The 15259-nt window shown below is 51.9% G+C and overlaps 1 protein-coding gene across 1 annotated transcript in view; it reads right to left on the bottom strand.

The window, feature by feature from the left end:
- Positions 1-221: 221 nt before the first annotated feature.
- BAIAP2L2 (BAR/IMD domain containing adaptor protein 2 like 2) overlaps positions 222-15259 on the bottom strand; it is a 28073-nt gene continuing 13035 nt past the window's right edge. Inside the window, exons 7-14 of the mRNA XM_007454109.1 lie at positions 14298-14444; positions 4742-4894; positions 4282-4420; positions 3889-4114; positions 1565-1723; positions 1022-1229; positions 498-541; positions 222-297 (exon numbers count right to left, since the gene is read on the bottom strand). Of these exons, the coding sequence (XP_007454171.1) occupies positions 222-297; positions 498-541; positions 1022-1229; positions 1565-1723; positions 3889-4114; positions 4282-4420; positions 4742-4894; positions 14298-14444 (1152 nt within the window). The remainder of the gene's footprint in view (positions 298-497; positions 542-1021; positions 1230-1564; positions 1724-3888; positions 4115-4281; positions 4421-4741; positions 4895-14297; positions 14445-15259) is intronic.

Here is a 15259-nt window from a genome sequence, read left to right as displayed (position 1 = left end):
GTCCCCCACTCCGGCTGCTTTATTTTGAAGTCCCCAGACCCCACGCCAGTGCCTTTGGAACTGCTCAGGCTGGGGCGTGATCTGGGGAAGGGCAGCTGCCCCCGGTACCAGGGCCCCGGCTCCTTGGATCCACTGCTGCTGCTTCTGCTGCCGCCAGCTCTGGGCAGCCCCCAGGCAGGTGTCGGCGGGACGACCTCAGACCCCTGGTGGAGGAAGGCACCTCAGTGGATGAGGGGCGCTGAGCGGTCATTGGTGACGGTGGGACGCAGCTTTACGGTGGCAAAGGGGTTTGTGCCCCTGTTGGGGGAGAGGAGGGGGTGAGAGGGGCCCAGGTCCCCAGCTGGCTGTGGATCCAGGGAAGGCAGCTGGGCATCTGAGCCAGGTGTCCCCCCTACCTCCTGTCCCCGTCGGTTCACCTCCACTCACGCCCACCTTTGTCTCCCCTCCACAGCCCTCTGCTGAGCCCGGCCCCCTCTGACCCTCACTCAAGGACTCACCGAGGGAAGAGCTCTGGGGGTTGCTGCTCCCAGCACATGAGTTTCTGCAGTGAGCGAGGAGGGAGGGCCAGGTTTGCAGGGGAAGGAGCAAGCGAGCCCCTGCCACCCCCACTCCCCAATCCAGCAGGGCAGAGGACTGGACCAGAGGCCCCTGCAGCGCCAGGCTTCTGGGAAATGAGGTCCAGCCTTCCGAAACCCAAAATGCTGTGGGTTTCAGACTTGAGGAGCCTCTGGGCCAAAGTGCCATCTCCCAGGGCTAACACCGCCCCCAGGGGAGGCCTTTTCCAGTGCTCCCAGCAGGAGCCCAGGGCTCCCATCCACTAGAGGAATGCATTCCCCCCACCCTCCACCCCAGGCCCAGAAGCCCATCCCACCCCTCCCGGCACAGATGGGCAGACTGAGGCTGGAGAGAGAGGATCCCCTGCCAGACAGCCAATGGCAGGGCAGGGAGGGTTACCTGGTCTCCAGTCTTCCTGCCCACCAGACCACCCCAGGGTTGAGGGCAGACTGGGGGAGGGGCTCACCTTGATGTCACTGGCCACCCCCACGCTGCCCATGCTACTCCGACGGCTGCCAGGCAAGGGTGTAGGTGCGGGGCTGGGGGTGCGGCTCGGGACCCGGCTCGGGGTTCGGGAGCGGGACTGGCCATCCCAGTAGTCTGAGCATGCTGTGGAGTTGCCTGGCCGGTCCAGGAGGTCATCAAGGCTGTGGCTGCCCCGGAGTGGGTAGGACCTGAGCCCAGAGAAAGGAGGGACGGGAAGGGGGTCAGGGGTCAGGCCCTGCTGCAACCCCCACCCCCCACCCCATCTGCTGGGCTCCTGAGCATCCTACATCCTCCTCCCTTGCCCCTGGGTGAAAGGAGACTGTTGGCTTGAAGGCAGTCCTGAGAGGAGGCAGAGGGATGGACACATGACCTTCACATGTAGAGAGATGGGGGTGCCCTTTCTCCAAGAGCTGAAGGAGGTTGGGCTAACTCCGGACTGCAGCTCAGAGATGCCCTTCCTGGTGGCTGGTGCCATCACCCACTGGAGTCCCTGCCCCTGCCCCATCTCTGACCACAGCGGTACCTGGAAGGCAGCTCATTCATAGGGCTCATGGGGTTCATGGACGTCACTGGGTTCAAGGGGTTCGTGGGATTCATGGAGGTCACGGGGTTCAAGGCGTTCATGGGATTCATGGGCAGCTCCTCCAGAGGCTTCACATAGGCCTCGGGGAACCAGCCGCTCCTGTTGGGTGGAAGCAAAAGGCCCAACAATGGTGGTCAAAATACCATTTCTAAGAGGAGCAGATGATTACTGGGCACTGCTGTGTGCCAGGCCTGGCTCTAAGAGTAACCCATTTCATCCTCTGAAGGAGGTCTTTCCCGACATTCAAAGCTACTCATCCAGCCTCATGTCCCACCAGGGGCTGGGGCGCCTTAGAGAGGAGGAACTGGAGATCTGAGAAGGAAAGCATTGTATCCAAGGACATGTGGTGACCAGCTTCATTCCCTACTTGCTGAGTACCCACCACACGAGGGCCCACGGAGAGCCAGATGCAGTCCCTGTTCCCCAGGGGCTCCCAGCCAGCCTGGGGGGGAGACAGACCCACAAACAGATGATTACAAGGCTGAGGCAAAGGGGACCGGTGTGGGGGACCAAAGGCAGCTGTAGGAGCCCAGAGAATGGGGAACCAGAGCCGGGGGTGCCTGGCTACCAACCCTCCACCACAGGCCCTCTGGTCCCGGTGACCCCAGCCACCCTGCTCTTGGGAGTCTTTGTCTGGCTGGAGGCTCATTACTGCATCTTCAGAGCAGCCAGGGTTGAGGGAGAGGCACTATGATCGATGTTCCTTAGCCTTTTCGGCCTCCACGGAACCCATCAGATTCTTGCAGAACATCTGGGAAAGTGTTCTCCAAACAGCCACCTTAGATCCCCAAACCCGATCAATAACATTCTCACCTATAGGTAACTGGAAGCTATTTCAAGTCAAACTGACAGAGTAAAACCATTTCAGAACGTTTTACTTGTGTCTTCACCATAAAGTGCCTACTGATGAAACTTGCTATTGTTTTCCCTAACCTGAGTCACAGAAAGAATAATGATGTCCCAGGAACGCGGTTTGAGAGCTCAGATCTAGGTGGTTTTATAATCAGGTCCCCAGGAGGTTTGCTACACACCTGTTTTGGGGACTTTCAGGGAGGCACCCTGCTGCCCTCTGACGCGGGTCTGCAAAGCAGGTGTTTTTTTCACTACTCGTGTTCTTAGTCGCGTCTCTACCCACCGGCTCCTCTTTCCATTCCCCATCCATGCGGTCACCTGCCATCCACCCATCTATCTACATGTCATCCCATCCATGCATCACCCATCCATGATCCATGTGGGCAACCACCCAAGGACCACCAATCCACTAACCCATCCATCAGCACTTGCCCACCTGCCCGCCTCTCTATCAACCCACTCCCACACCTCTCCAATCACCCATTAATCGATACATGCACCCCACATCCGTGCATCCTCCCACGCCCCCTTCCATCTACCCATCTGCTCATAGGAGCATGCGTCCATCTGCTCACCCCATTACGCCCTCATCCATCCTCCACCTGTCCATCTACTAATCACATGACCATCCCAGCAAGCGCCCTCATGTGCACTTGCTGACTCCCCTGTCGACGCTCCATTCATTCATCCCCTCTTCTTGTCCTCATTCATTCCTCTCTCCTTAGCATGAGTGGGCGTGGGCACCAGACAGTCTCTTGCCCATAAAGCCCTGTGGTGGGCATTGCCCGGCTCCAGCAAGCTCCCACCTTCCCCTTTTTCTCTGGCAGAAAGAGTGATCCCTGCTTTCCTCCAGGCTTACCGCGACCACGGTGTACTCCTTAGCCTCCCCCTTCTACTCATGGTGTCAAAAGCAGCCCGAGTTTATGTTCTTTAAGGAAATCTTTAAGGATTTCCACTGACTGCAAGGAAGTGAGCACACTCAGCTTGCAAGGTCCCAGCACCGCCCCTGCGCCTGGTCCCCCTCCCTGTCCATTCCCTCCGTCAGAGCTTGGCGGACTCCCTCAGGGTAGAAGGCAAGCTGCCCCCTCTCTTAGTGTAAAGCGCACTGCAGGTGCTCAAGCAATGGGGTTTCTGTATTGTTCCCACTTGTGAGAGAACCTTCCCATTCCCCATCCTTTACTGCCCTCTCAAGGGCCCCCAACCCTGAACTTGATAAAGAGACTCTTCCTACCCTCGTTGAATGGATGAGGAAACTGGTGTGGGACGAGGAGGGGATGGGGGGATGGGGGATGGGGGATGGGTTGTTCGAAGGCCCAGGGACAGCCTCCATCCTGGAAGACTCAGTTGCAGCTGGAGCCCAGGCTTTCCGGTCCTCCTTCCAGCCCACCCTGCGCCCCGAGGCTCCTACTCACGTGGATGAGCCCTCCAGCTTGCCATAGAGCCAGCCGTTCTGGGCCTCCGGTACCAGCACCTCCACAACGTCTCCGGCCGAGAAACGCAGCAGCGTGTGGTTGGCGCCCTCCGAGTGGGAGACCAGGGCGCGAACTCGCCGGGCGCCGCCGCCGCCGCCCCTGCAGCCCGGGCGCTCGCCGAAAGAGTTGGAGCGCGAGCGCTCGGTGCTGCTGCTGTAGAGCGAGGCTGCCGAGGGGCAGGAGAGCGCCGCGGCACGTGGGTGGGAAGTTCTCCCTGGCGTCTACCCTCGGTCCCTCCTGCTGCAGCGCAATCTCGGTTCCTCTTCCCGGCCCTGGGTCCCCAACCTGGGTACCTGGCCCTCCCTCTGCGCTTCGGGGGCCGGGGGTACTCACAGGCGGACGGCGTCCGGGGCAGGGACCGGCGGTCTGGCTCCAGCTGGGACGCGTATCTCGCCTCAGTGGGCTCGGGGCCGTGGGAGCCGGAGCCGTGCCGGCTGCGTGGGGAGCCGAACTCTCCCAGAGGCCTCTGGGGCTGCGAGGGGAGACGGGCAGGGGAGGGTGGGGCGGGGAGGGGCGGGGCCGCGGCGCCCTAGTCCAGCCCCCACCCCCAGTCCCAGGCGTCGGCGGCGTAGGGGTTCTCTGGCCTGCGGCCGAGCAACCACGGGGGCGCCGAGGTCGCGCCGGGGCGGAAGGGCCGGCCGAGGGGCGCTTCGTAGGACGGGACCCTCGGGGGGAGGAGGCTCCAGGCGGAGGGCCTCAGGCCCCAGGGCCCCGCTGAGGGTGCCGGGGGCGGCGGGGGCGCGAACGGCGGCGGGGGCGCGAACGGCGGCGGCGGGGGCGCCCAGGGCCTCACCATGTCCAGGCGGGTGGGCGTCAGGCGGCCCGAGGGGTAGGGCGGCCCCAGCACGGGGCCCAGCAGGCCCGGGGAGTGGGCGCGCGACGGACTGCGGCTGGCCTCTGACTGCTCCTTCCACAGCAGCACGCGGTTCTGGAGCATCCCCCGGGCCTGGCCGGGTGGGGACACGGGGGTCAGCGAGATCCAAGCAGACCCCAGAATCCCGGGGACTCAAAACTGGCATCCTAGACCCGGGAACTCGGGCCCTGCAAGCTGAGGATGACCGGACTTTCCAGCTGGAAGGAACCAAAGATCGCTGTGGTCACTTTGGGTTCACCCACTGGCCAGCCCTCCTGGTCTTTTGTCAAAGGCCCCTCACTTTTCCTGGAGGAGTTTCCCCTGACCCGTGTCTCAGTCTTGTGCTTTGATGGGGCCTCTCCCACTGTCTGATGCAGGGGTAGGGGTGCAGTCCAGGCTTGGCTACAGAGATGGAGTCAGGTATGTGCACCTACCCAAAAACTGTTACCAAAGAACCCAGTCCCAGAACTTACCCTGGAATAATCTGGAAAAATATATTCTCTCACCTCACGGGGTTTGCTAAATGGATAGAGCGAAGCTGGCATAGGATACTTCAACTAAGCAACAGACAGTGGCAAATTTCTGATGACAACTTGTGTGCTCCTGGATCCAACTGTACCTGAAACCCTTGAACTTCCCAGTGACTAAAATAATAAACACTTTTTCTGTTTAAGCCAGTTTGAGTAGTTTTCTAAAAGAAGACTTCCAAATAGTTTTTCCAGTCTATCCCTTTAGTCTACGTAAGAATCCCTTTTCTAGTATCCCCAATACATGGGCATCTAACTCTGCCTGAATACCTTCAAGGACAGGAAACTCAGCCACTGACCACATAGTCCATAACAACTTAGGGTGGGAAGGTTTTAAATGTTAGACTTGCTGTGTGTATTAATCATGTTTTTAATTTTCTGTACTTTATGGTGCTTTGACATCATGGGGCCTTGTTAATCTGAAAAGACTGTGCCTCACAGGGCTAGATAATTCCTAGAGATAGTAAACAGTTTGCTTGGAGCACACCTTTCATATGCAAACCAACCAACCCAAAACACATATCCCCAATCACCTCCTTCTAATTCACACACCAAACCAAAGTTCCCCCTGCCCTAAATCACCCAAGCCAGGTACCAGACAATTAGAATAACCCCTATAGCCCAGAGCCCACTGAAGTTATTCAAACCATCCAATCCTAAACTTACTTAAACTTGCTTACCCTTCTTTGCCCATCCCTTCCCATGGAAACCATAACGAAGGTTCTGGGCCATATGCTTTTCCCTGGCTCCTTCTGCCTCTTGACCAAGCCCCAGTACTACTCCCATGTGGCCCTGTGTAGTGTGTCATGACCCTTTCTCTTGGGAAGTGTGATATGTAATAAAACTTCTTTCAGTGGCATTGACCTCTCTGTGTTGTCACTCAGGTCATCCTAGGTACAATCAAAACACTCCGCTCTCCAGTTATCAGTGTCTCTCCATTTTCTACTCCAGTACTCGCTCCCTCAAGGCCAAGTTCAGGATTGTGACCTTAGGAATAATAAAAGCTTCCCTTTGCTGAGCATTTACTCTGTGCCAGGTCCAGTGTTAAAGACTTTACCTCCATTATCCTATTCGATTCTCCCAGTAGCCCTGCGAGGTAGGTGCCATTATTATCTCCATTTCATAGAAGAAGATGCTGAGGGTCAGAGCAGTTAATGACTGGCTCGAGGTCTCTCATCCAGTAAGCAGTGGAGTGGCCTGTACTCGTCTGTCTTGAGGAAGCTTCCTGTGACTACATTTCCATGATTTTTCCCTTCAGTCTGGCCCAGCTGCTGAAAATTTGATCTCAGGCAGCAAAACAGAAAGGCTCAGTGCCTCAAGTCACAAGAGCAACTAGTTCAGTTGGTGGCTAGGTGGCCGCCCCCTCTGTTGCCTTGCATAGTTAATTAGCAAAACAGCATAAAGACAAAACTCCAAAGGCCTTCGTGCGCTTGTTTCAGAGGCAGTAAGCAAAGTGAGACCATTAAGTTTTGCTTATCGTATTTAAAAAAGGGTTTTTGTCCAATTTGAAAGTGCCTGCCAGGGTGCTAGGGGGTTCCCGGAGTAATGGCCTCAGCACTGAGTCCTGGCCTAGATGGCACTCAACTTCACTGGCTCCCCTCAGCCCTGCCTTAAGGCAGTTTAGCCAGTGTTTGGGAAGAAACACAGAGGAGACCAGGGGAGAATGCTAAGAATATTTACAGAGTGGAAAAGCCATTCTGGGACTTCCCTGGTGGCACAGTGGTTAAAAACCCGCCTACCAATGCAGGGGACACGGGTTTGATCCCTGGTCCGGGTAGATCCCACGTGCCGTGGAGCAACTAAGCCTGTGCACCACAACTACTGAGCCTGCGCTCTAGAGCCCGTGAGCCACAACTACTGAGCCTGCGTGCCGCAACTACTGAAGCCTGTGCGCCTAGAGCCCCTGCTCCGCAACAAGAGAAACCACCGCAATGAGAAGCCCGCGCACCGCAACGAAGAGTAGCCCCCCCTCGCCGCAACTAGAGAAAGCCTGCATGCAGCAATGAAGACCCAACGCAGCCAAAAATAAAATTAAAATTAAAAAATTAAATTAATCATGTAAGAAAAATATTAAAAAAAGAAAAGCCATTCTAAGTATGATACAAACCCCCTAAACTATAAAGGACTGATAAATTTGACTAAATAAAAATTTTTTTTACCATGGCAAAACTCACAATAAGCAAAATCAAATGATAAAGGACACACTGGGAAAATAATTTGCAACTCATCACTATGAAAGAGCTTATTTCAATAACATATAAAGAGCTCCTACAAATTCATAAGAAAAATGGAGGAAAAGATACCGACCTGTCACAGTAAAGAAAATCAAATGGCTCTGAAACACGAAAAGATGTCAATCTCACTTATAAGACAAGCGTAACAAGTGTAAAACTACACTGAGATACCATTTTTATTTTTTTGACGACCAAAAATCAAAAAGGTGGCCCGCACACTGTTGTCAAGGAAACAGGGAATCTCCGCCATTGCTGGTGGAAGTGTAAATTGGTACAGCCAATGCTTATATCCCTGGACTCACCAATCCCATTTCTAGGCATTTATCCTAGAGATATACTTACACAACTGCGATAAACCCAGAGAAGCTGACGGTGAGGTAGAAAGGCTTGACTAGACTTGGACTAAGCAAAGACCGATTATCGGAGACAGATGAGAAAGACACCTTACTGTGCTCAGGCACTTAAGAGTTCTTTAAATCTTGTGCATTCTGCGTACAGATATACTTAACAGGTAAATATTTATGCTTCACTGTCTTAGGAGTTAGATCGTGTATGTCCTAAAGCCCAGCTGGGTCAGACAACATGCTACCTATTCCCCTGTACCTAGGGGAAGTCTGGTTCATTCAATCCACAGCTCCCTCCAGAGGGGGCGATCACTCAGCAGGAGGCAGCCACTGGAGGAGTCAGCTCTCCTCTTAATGTTGGAGGTTAACTGTTCAAGACACAGGCGGAAAGGAGTTTCCTTCCAAAGAAGATGTACACACGGCCAGTGAGTACAGGAAAAGATACTCAGCATCATTAGCCATCAGGGAAATGCAAAGCAAAACCATAATGAGATACCACTCCACACTCACTAGGATGGCTAGAATCAAAAAGACAGACAGGGCTTCCCTGGTGGCGCAGTGCTTGAGAGTCCGCCTGCTGATGCAGGAGACGCGGGTTCGTGCCCCGTTTCGGGAAGATCCCACATGCCGCGGAGCGGCTGGGCCCGTGAGCCATGGCCACTGAGCCTGCGCGTCCGGAGCCTGTGCTCCGCAAATGGGAGAGGCCACAACAGTGAGAGGCCCGCATAATGCAAGGAAAAAAAAAAAAAAAGACAGACAGTCACAAGTATTGGCAAGGATGTGGAGAAATTGGAAACCTCATAAACTGGTAGTGGGAATGTAAAATGGGGAAAGAGTGTGGAAGTTCCTCAAACAGTTAAACATAGAGTTACCATACAATCCAGCAATTCCACTCCTATACACCCATGAGAAATGAAAACACACGTCCACGGAAAAACTTTTACGTGAATACCCATAGCAGCACCATTCATAATAGCCAAACAGTAGAAACAAGCCAGATGTTCATCAATTGATGAATGGGTAAGTAAATGTGGCATATCCCAATGATGGAATCCTATTTGGAAATAAAAAGGAATGGTGTATGGATACATGCTCCAACACTGATGAACTTGAAAAACACGACGTTCAGTGAAAGAAACCAGTCACAAAGGACCACATATTGTATGCTTCCTTTCATATGAAATTGCCAGAAGAGGCAAATCTATAGAGACAGAAAGTAGATCAGTGGTGGCTTAGAGCAAGGGGGAATGGGAGGATCAAGGAATGACCGCTAAGGAGTACTGATTTTCTTTTTTTTAGCAGTAATGAAATGTTCTAAACTTGACTTGAGGCAATGGATGCACAACTCTGTAAATATACTGCACCACTTTAAAAAAAATATTTATTTATTTTGGCTGTGCCGGGTCTTACTTGCAGCATGTGGGATCTTTTAGTTGCAGCATGTGGGATCTTTTAGTTGCAGCATGTGGAATCTAGTTCCCCGACCAGGAATTGAACACGGGCCCCCGCATTGGGAGAATGGAGTCTTACCCATTGGACCACCACGGAAGATCCTATACTACACCGTTGAATTGCACACTTTAAATGGGTGAATTTCATGGTGTGTGAATTATATCTCAATATAACTGTTTAAAGGAAGAAGAAACAGCCCCTCCCTGAAGGATCACTCAGTGGGGGTGGGGTAGGGTGAGAGAAGGCCGAGCCCTGAGCCCGGGGCTGGGTGCGGTGGTGAGAGTGGGAGAATGTCGGCCGGGGCTGGGATCAGTCACCTCTGCTCAGCACCAGAGGGTCCCTGGGATCAGAAACAGAGACTCAGGGAGGACCTGGCAAGGTAAGGACCCCGAGGTGGGGAGGCGGGAGTCGGCTGCTGGCTGTTGGGGGCGGCCGACTGCAAGCACTCGGGTCTCCTGAATGGGAGCCTTTGTTTTCATCTTTGGAGGGGAGAGAGCAGGGGCAGGAGGACCTAATCCCACTGGGCTCCTGCATATGCCAGGCTCCACCATCGCACCAACCTTCTGCAGGGGCGATTATTTCCCTCCTTTTCCAGATAAGAAAATGAGACTCAGAAATGAAATCACTTGCCAGAATTTGCAGCCAGGGCACAGTATTTGGGAAACTGAACAAGAGTACAAAGAACTGGATATAGAAACTAAACAAGACTCTACAAAGAAATAGAAAGTAATGGAAAGAGCAGTGAGGCTGGGGGAGGGGCAGAGGAGCCCATGTTTGTGGCATCAGGAAAGAGAGACTGGCTGGCTGACTGGGTCTCTCTCAGATACCAAATAGAACCAGAGCCTGATATGTCATCTGGGCTCAAAGACTATGTGTTCAATAAATGAATGAATGAACAAACGACATTGGAAAAATGTAAGGATTTTTAGGGAATGATGGAAGGATGGTTTCCCAACAGCCCTGGCCCCTCCCCTCCTGCAGATGCCATCATCCCCCTCCCCAGAGGGGTCAACAGCTGGGCCAGGCCAAGGAGGTGGGCAAGTCCATATGCAAGAAGGGTGACTGGGAGGCTTTGGCCCCTGTTGGACTTTCACAGAAGATAGGACAGAACTTTGACCACCAGTGGGCTGGCCAGGGCCTGAGGATCTGCAAGTGAGAGGCCAGGCAACAGGGCTCAGGGGCCTGAGCAGTGCAGTCACAGAGACACTTGGGTAGGGCAACATCAAGTGTCCCTCCTGAGTGTGCTCTGAGAGCGGCTGCTGGCTTTCCTGAGTTCCAGGCATCCATAGGCTTGGGCAGCTGCTAGCCCATAAGGTATTTCTTTGCAATTTAGAAACAGATGTTCTGTCTGGATGGACAGAGCCTGGTGGGTACACATTTGGTGAGAAAATGGCCTCTTTTTTTTTTTAATTTTCTTGATACTTTTTTTTTTTTTTTTTTTGCGGTACGTGGGCCTGTCACTGTTGTGGCCTCTCCCGTTGTGGAGCACAGGCTCCGGATGCACAGGCTCAGCAGCCATGGCTCACGGGCCCAGCTGCTCCACGGCATGTGGGATCTTCCCGGACCGGGGCACGAACCCGTGTCCCCTGCATCGGCAGGCGGACTCTCAACCGCTGCGCCACCAGGGAAGCCCTTCTTATAAATTTTTAAAAATTGAAGTGTAGTTAATTTACAATGTTGTATTAGCAAAGTGATTCACACACACACACACACACACACACACACACACACACACACACATACATTCTTTTTCAGATTCTTTTCCATTATAGCTTATTACAAGATATTGAGTATAGTTCCCTGTGATATACATTAGGTCCTTGTTGTTTACCTTTTTTATATATAGCAGTGTGCAAATGTTAATCCCAAACTCCTAAGTTAACTCTCCCCCCCCACCCTCTGCTATCGCCTTTGGTAACCATAAGTTTGTTTCTATGTCTGTGAGTCTATTTCTGTTTTGTAAATAAGTTCATTTGTATCATTTTTTAGATCCCACATATATGATATGACATATATCATATGACATGTATATGTGGAATCTAAAAAATGATACAAACGAACATATGATATTTGTCTCTGACTTACTTCACTTAATATAATAATCTCTAGGTCCACCCATGTTGCTGCAAATGGCATTATTTCATTTTTTTATGGCTGAGTAATATTCCATTGTGTGTGTGTGTGTGTGTGTGTGTGTGTATCACATCTTCTTTAGAGGATGGCTTCTTTAGAGGATGGCAAAGGTAATGATGCTCCTTTCTTCAGGCAAACACAGTCTGCACCAGTATGTTCAGCTTGGAGAGCAGAGCATAGCTCTACTCTCAGCCAGGCTTCCTTGTGCAGTACACAACCTGTACAACCTTCCCTAGAAGCCCTGTCTGCTGTGGTTCTCCACATGAGAGGCTGAGTGACAGCTGATGCTTGCAAAAGGAAGACCTGGGGCAGAGTGGGGTCCCACTGGGTAGAGATTGCTCCATTCTCCTGTCCCCGCCACATTTGCCAGCACCACTGCCTGAGCCCTTGCAGTTCAACTCAACCCAGAGTGGGAACAGGACCATGAGGAGGCAAAGGAAAGAAACAAGGCACCTAAGAGGACCCAGTGGTCAGCGAGCAGAACACAGCAAACCACCCTGCAGCTGAGAGGAGGGAGTGACAAGCTTAACAAGGACTTGATAAGGGTACTTACTGCAAAACAAAGACCTTCTTACCCAGACAAAGCATGATGTTAAGATTTAAAATTGAACAGATGAACTAAAGAGAGGACAGTCCGGGGTGGGATAGGGAGGGTGAGAGGGAGACGCAAGAGGGAGGAGATATGGGGATATATGTATATACATATAGCTGATTCACTTTGTTATAAAGCAGAACCTAACACACCATTGTAAAGCAATTATACTCCAATAAAGATGTTTAAAAAGAGAGAGAGAGAGAGAGAGAGAGAGAGAGAGAGAGGACAGTCCTGCTGAGAACAGAATCAGTTGCTTGCAGATCAAGGAGGAGAAATATCTCAAAATACTGAGCAAGAAGAAATGAAATAGACATGGTGGGAGAGAAGATGGTCATAGATGTGGAGGCTCAAATGACTGGAGTTCCAGAAGGAGGAAAGGTAATGATGGCGGAGAGATAATAATTAAAGAAACAGAAGAGGAAATAGCTCCCCAGACCTGAAGAAAGACTTGAGCCTGCAGGCTGAAGGGCCACAGACAGGCACTCATCTAGGTGGTACCGGGACAAGTTCCCGAGTCGCAAGGACACAAAGAAAATCTCCAAGCATCCATAAAGAAAGAGCCTGTTACTTAAAAGGGAAAGGAGACAGATCAGCACTTAGCATCTACAACACCGAGCCCTAGAAAACAGGGGCAAATCATCTTGGACCATGAGAAAAAAAAGGCTGCAGCTCCTTCAACCAGCCAATATGCCCTCACCAGCAAGCCTCATCTTAGAGCACCAGGGAGGGCAGGGAAATCCTTCTCAAGGTCTCCTCTCATGGGGTGAGGGGAGCAAAGGACCAAGTAGTGTGTGTGTGGGGGGGGGCATTATTTTTTGAAAAACATGATAGACAAATATATATGATTATGAGGGTCACAGAGTGAGGTCATCATGAGCAGAGATGAAAAGAACAATAGGCTTTTCCAAAATAATAAAGGGGAGAGGGATGTGGAATTAAATAAATTAAATGAATCTCAGCTAAAATTGGGGTAGGGGCAGGCCTGTAGGGGGAGCTCACATACCCTGCTACGTAGCCTCAATGATTCCAAGCAGGAAGAGAAGCAAGCCTGCATCTCCCACAGGAAGTTGTTGCCTACTTTGTTATCCAGCAGCAGAAGAAAACTTCTCCCCCAACCCCCACCCCTGTGACAGCCCAGCCAATCAGACTGTAGCAGCCCAACCAATGAGAAACCTCCATACCTTGGACTCCCAACTTCCTCCAATGGACTCTTTGGTTATTACAGCCCCTCCCAACTCCTCTCTTTTCCCCAAAAAACAAGCTGTCAGTCCCTGTTCTCTGGATTTGCGCGTGGTCTGCCATATTTCACGTGACGTGAGTTGCAGTTCCTCTGACTATTCCTGAACAAACTTGCTTTTGCTGGTAAAATAACTGGCTATTATATTATTAAAGTTGACAGAGGAATGTATATTTTATCAAACTGACGAGAACAAGAAAGGGAGAAAAAGAGGAAACGACAAAGTAAATACAGTTAACTCAAGTTATCCAGAAAGAATAGAGCAGGTCTATCAGTTGTTAGGTTAAACGGGAATGAACTGAATTCTCCTACTGGAAGACATGGACTGTCAGACTGGTCAAAAGTCAAAACTGAGCTATATCTTTGTAACATAAAACACTTAAAGATAAGAAAAGAGAAAGTAGGGAGGGCAATTTTAATGTCAAAGTTGAATTAATAGTATCAGACTGGATTATGAGATATATTATATACATAAATGGCAGTATTTACAGAGAAGGTATAATAGTCAAGTCATAAACCCCACAGCACTAAACAACATGGCAGCTAAATGCAGAAAGCAAAATCCACTAGAAATACAATGGTCTAGCAGATCAGACAAAGCAAGACCATAGAAGATTTAAATACCATGATAAAATTAATAGACAGTAACTGCATAAACCTATGAGTTAATGATTTTGTGAATAGTGAGTGTATGTAAACAGGAATGAAAAAAATAAATGGTCCATACATGAATGAATAAATGCAGGAATTAGTGAATGTGAGAATTTTTAAAAATCATGACAATAAATGAATGAAGATGTGATGATACGAATAAAGAAATAGATGGAGAGAGTAAATAAGTAAAATAAATATCTCCAGGGTGGAAGGAAAAAAGGGAATGGGGAGGAAGGGAGGGGAATTCCCATGCACAGCCAGCTCACAGAGAGCACAGCCCCCAGAAGGCTTCATTTAGCTATCCCCCAGCCCCAGCTCACCCGGCCAAAAAACTGCAGGAAGGTGTTGGAAAGCAGAAGGTGCTTCTCAGCCAGGAAACGGTAGCGCCGCTTCTCTTCCAGTTCAGCTGCCCGCTGACTCTCAGACACGAAGGCCTGCATCTGCGCATGCAGCCGGCTCACGCTCTCCTGCGGGAAAAGGGGATTCTGGCTAGAGGCAGGGGGTGTGTCCCTTATCCCACTCCCACGAGTGCCGGCTGTCTGAAGCCTCTCTCTCCTTCCTGAACCAGCCACCTCCTGTCGGAAGCCTCCCCTGAGCACCCAGCCTGCCCTCGCTTCTGGGCCTGCCCTCTCGTGTGTATCCTCATCCTCATGAGCCTGGGTTTCTGCCTGCCCTCTGGCCCGGCCCCTTCTCCCAGGTAGGACTGGTGTCTGAGCCATCCTTCTGGCACAGGGCCAAGCACAGAAATGAGGCCTAAGAGAGTTGGTTTAATGCAAATGCAAATTAATTGATTAATAACCCCCTACTTGGGAGCGAAGATTTCAAAGAGGAGAGATAGGAGCTTATTAAAGGAGCCAGAAGAGGAGGCAGGAAAGGAGATAGAGGTCTTGGAGACAGAGGCCAAGGATGGGGCCCTGAGCTTGGGAGGAGGGGCTGGCCTTAGCCAGGGGGCAGGAGGGAGGGGGAGGGTGTCGGGGCTGCTGGTGGATTCTGCCTTTGCTACCTTGATCAGGAGCAGCGTGACTGAGGGCCTCAGGTTTTCTCAATGAAGTAGGAGAAGGCAAGGAGGCCACAGGGGAGTGGGGGGGGGGCAGGCAGCGACGGGACAAGGAGCGGCGCTGAGGGTGTCCCTGAGACAGTGATGCCCACCCGCCAGGGGCTGGCTGACCTCTCCAGCTATGCTTGCCACACAGGGTGGGGCAGGACACGCTCCTGGAGTCGGGCCGGGGCTGGGTGGGAGAGCTCCAGCGGGTGTCGGGGGTCCCCTCGGAGCCCCGTGTCG

The sequence above is a fragment of the Lipotes vexillifer genome, unplaced genomic scaffold (genome assembly GCF_000442215.2).
Source record: "Lipotes vexillifer unplaced genomic scaffold, Lipotes_vexillifer_v1.1 scaffold382, whole genome shotgun sequence".
Lineage (NCBI taxonomy): Eukaryota > Metazoa > Chordata > Mammalia > Artiodactyla > Lipotidae > Lipotes > Lipotes vexillifer.
The sequence above is the reverse complement of the archived record's forward strand: the minus strand, read 5'-3'. Positions and strand labels throughout refer to the sequence as shown.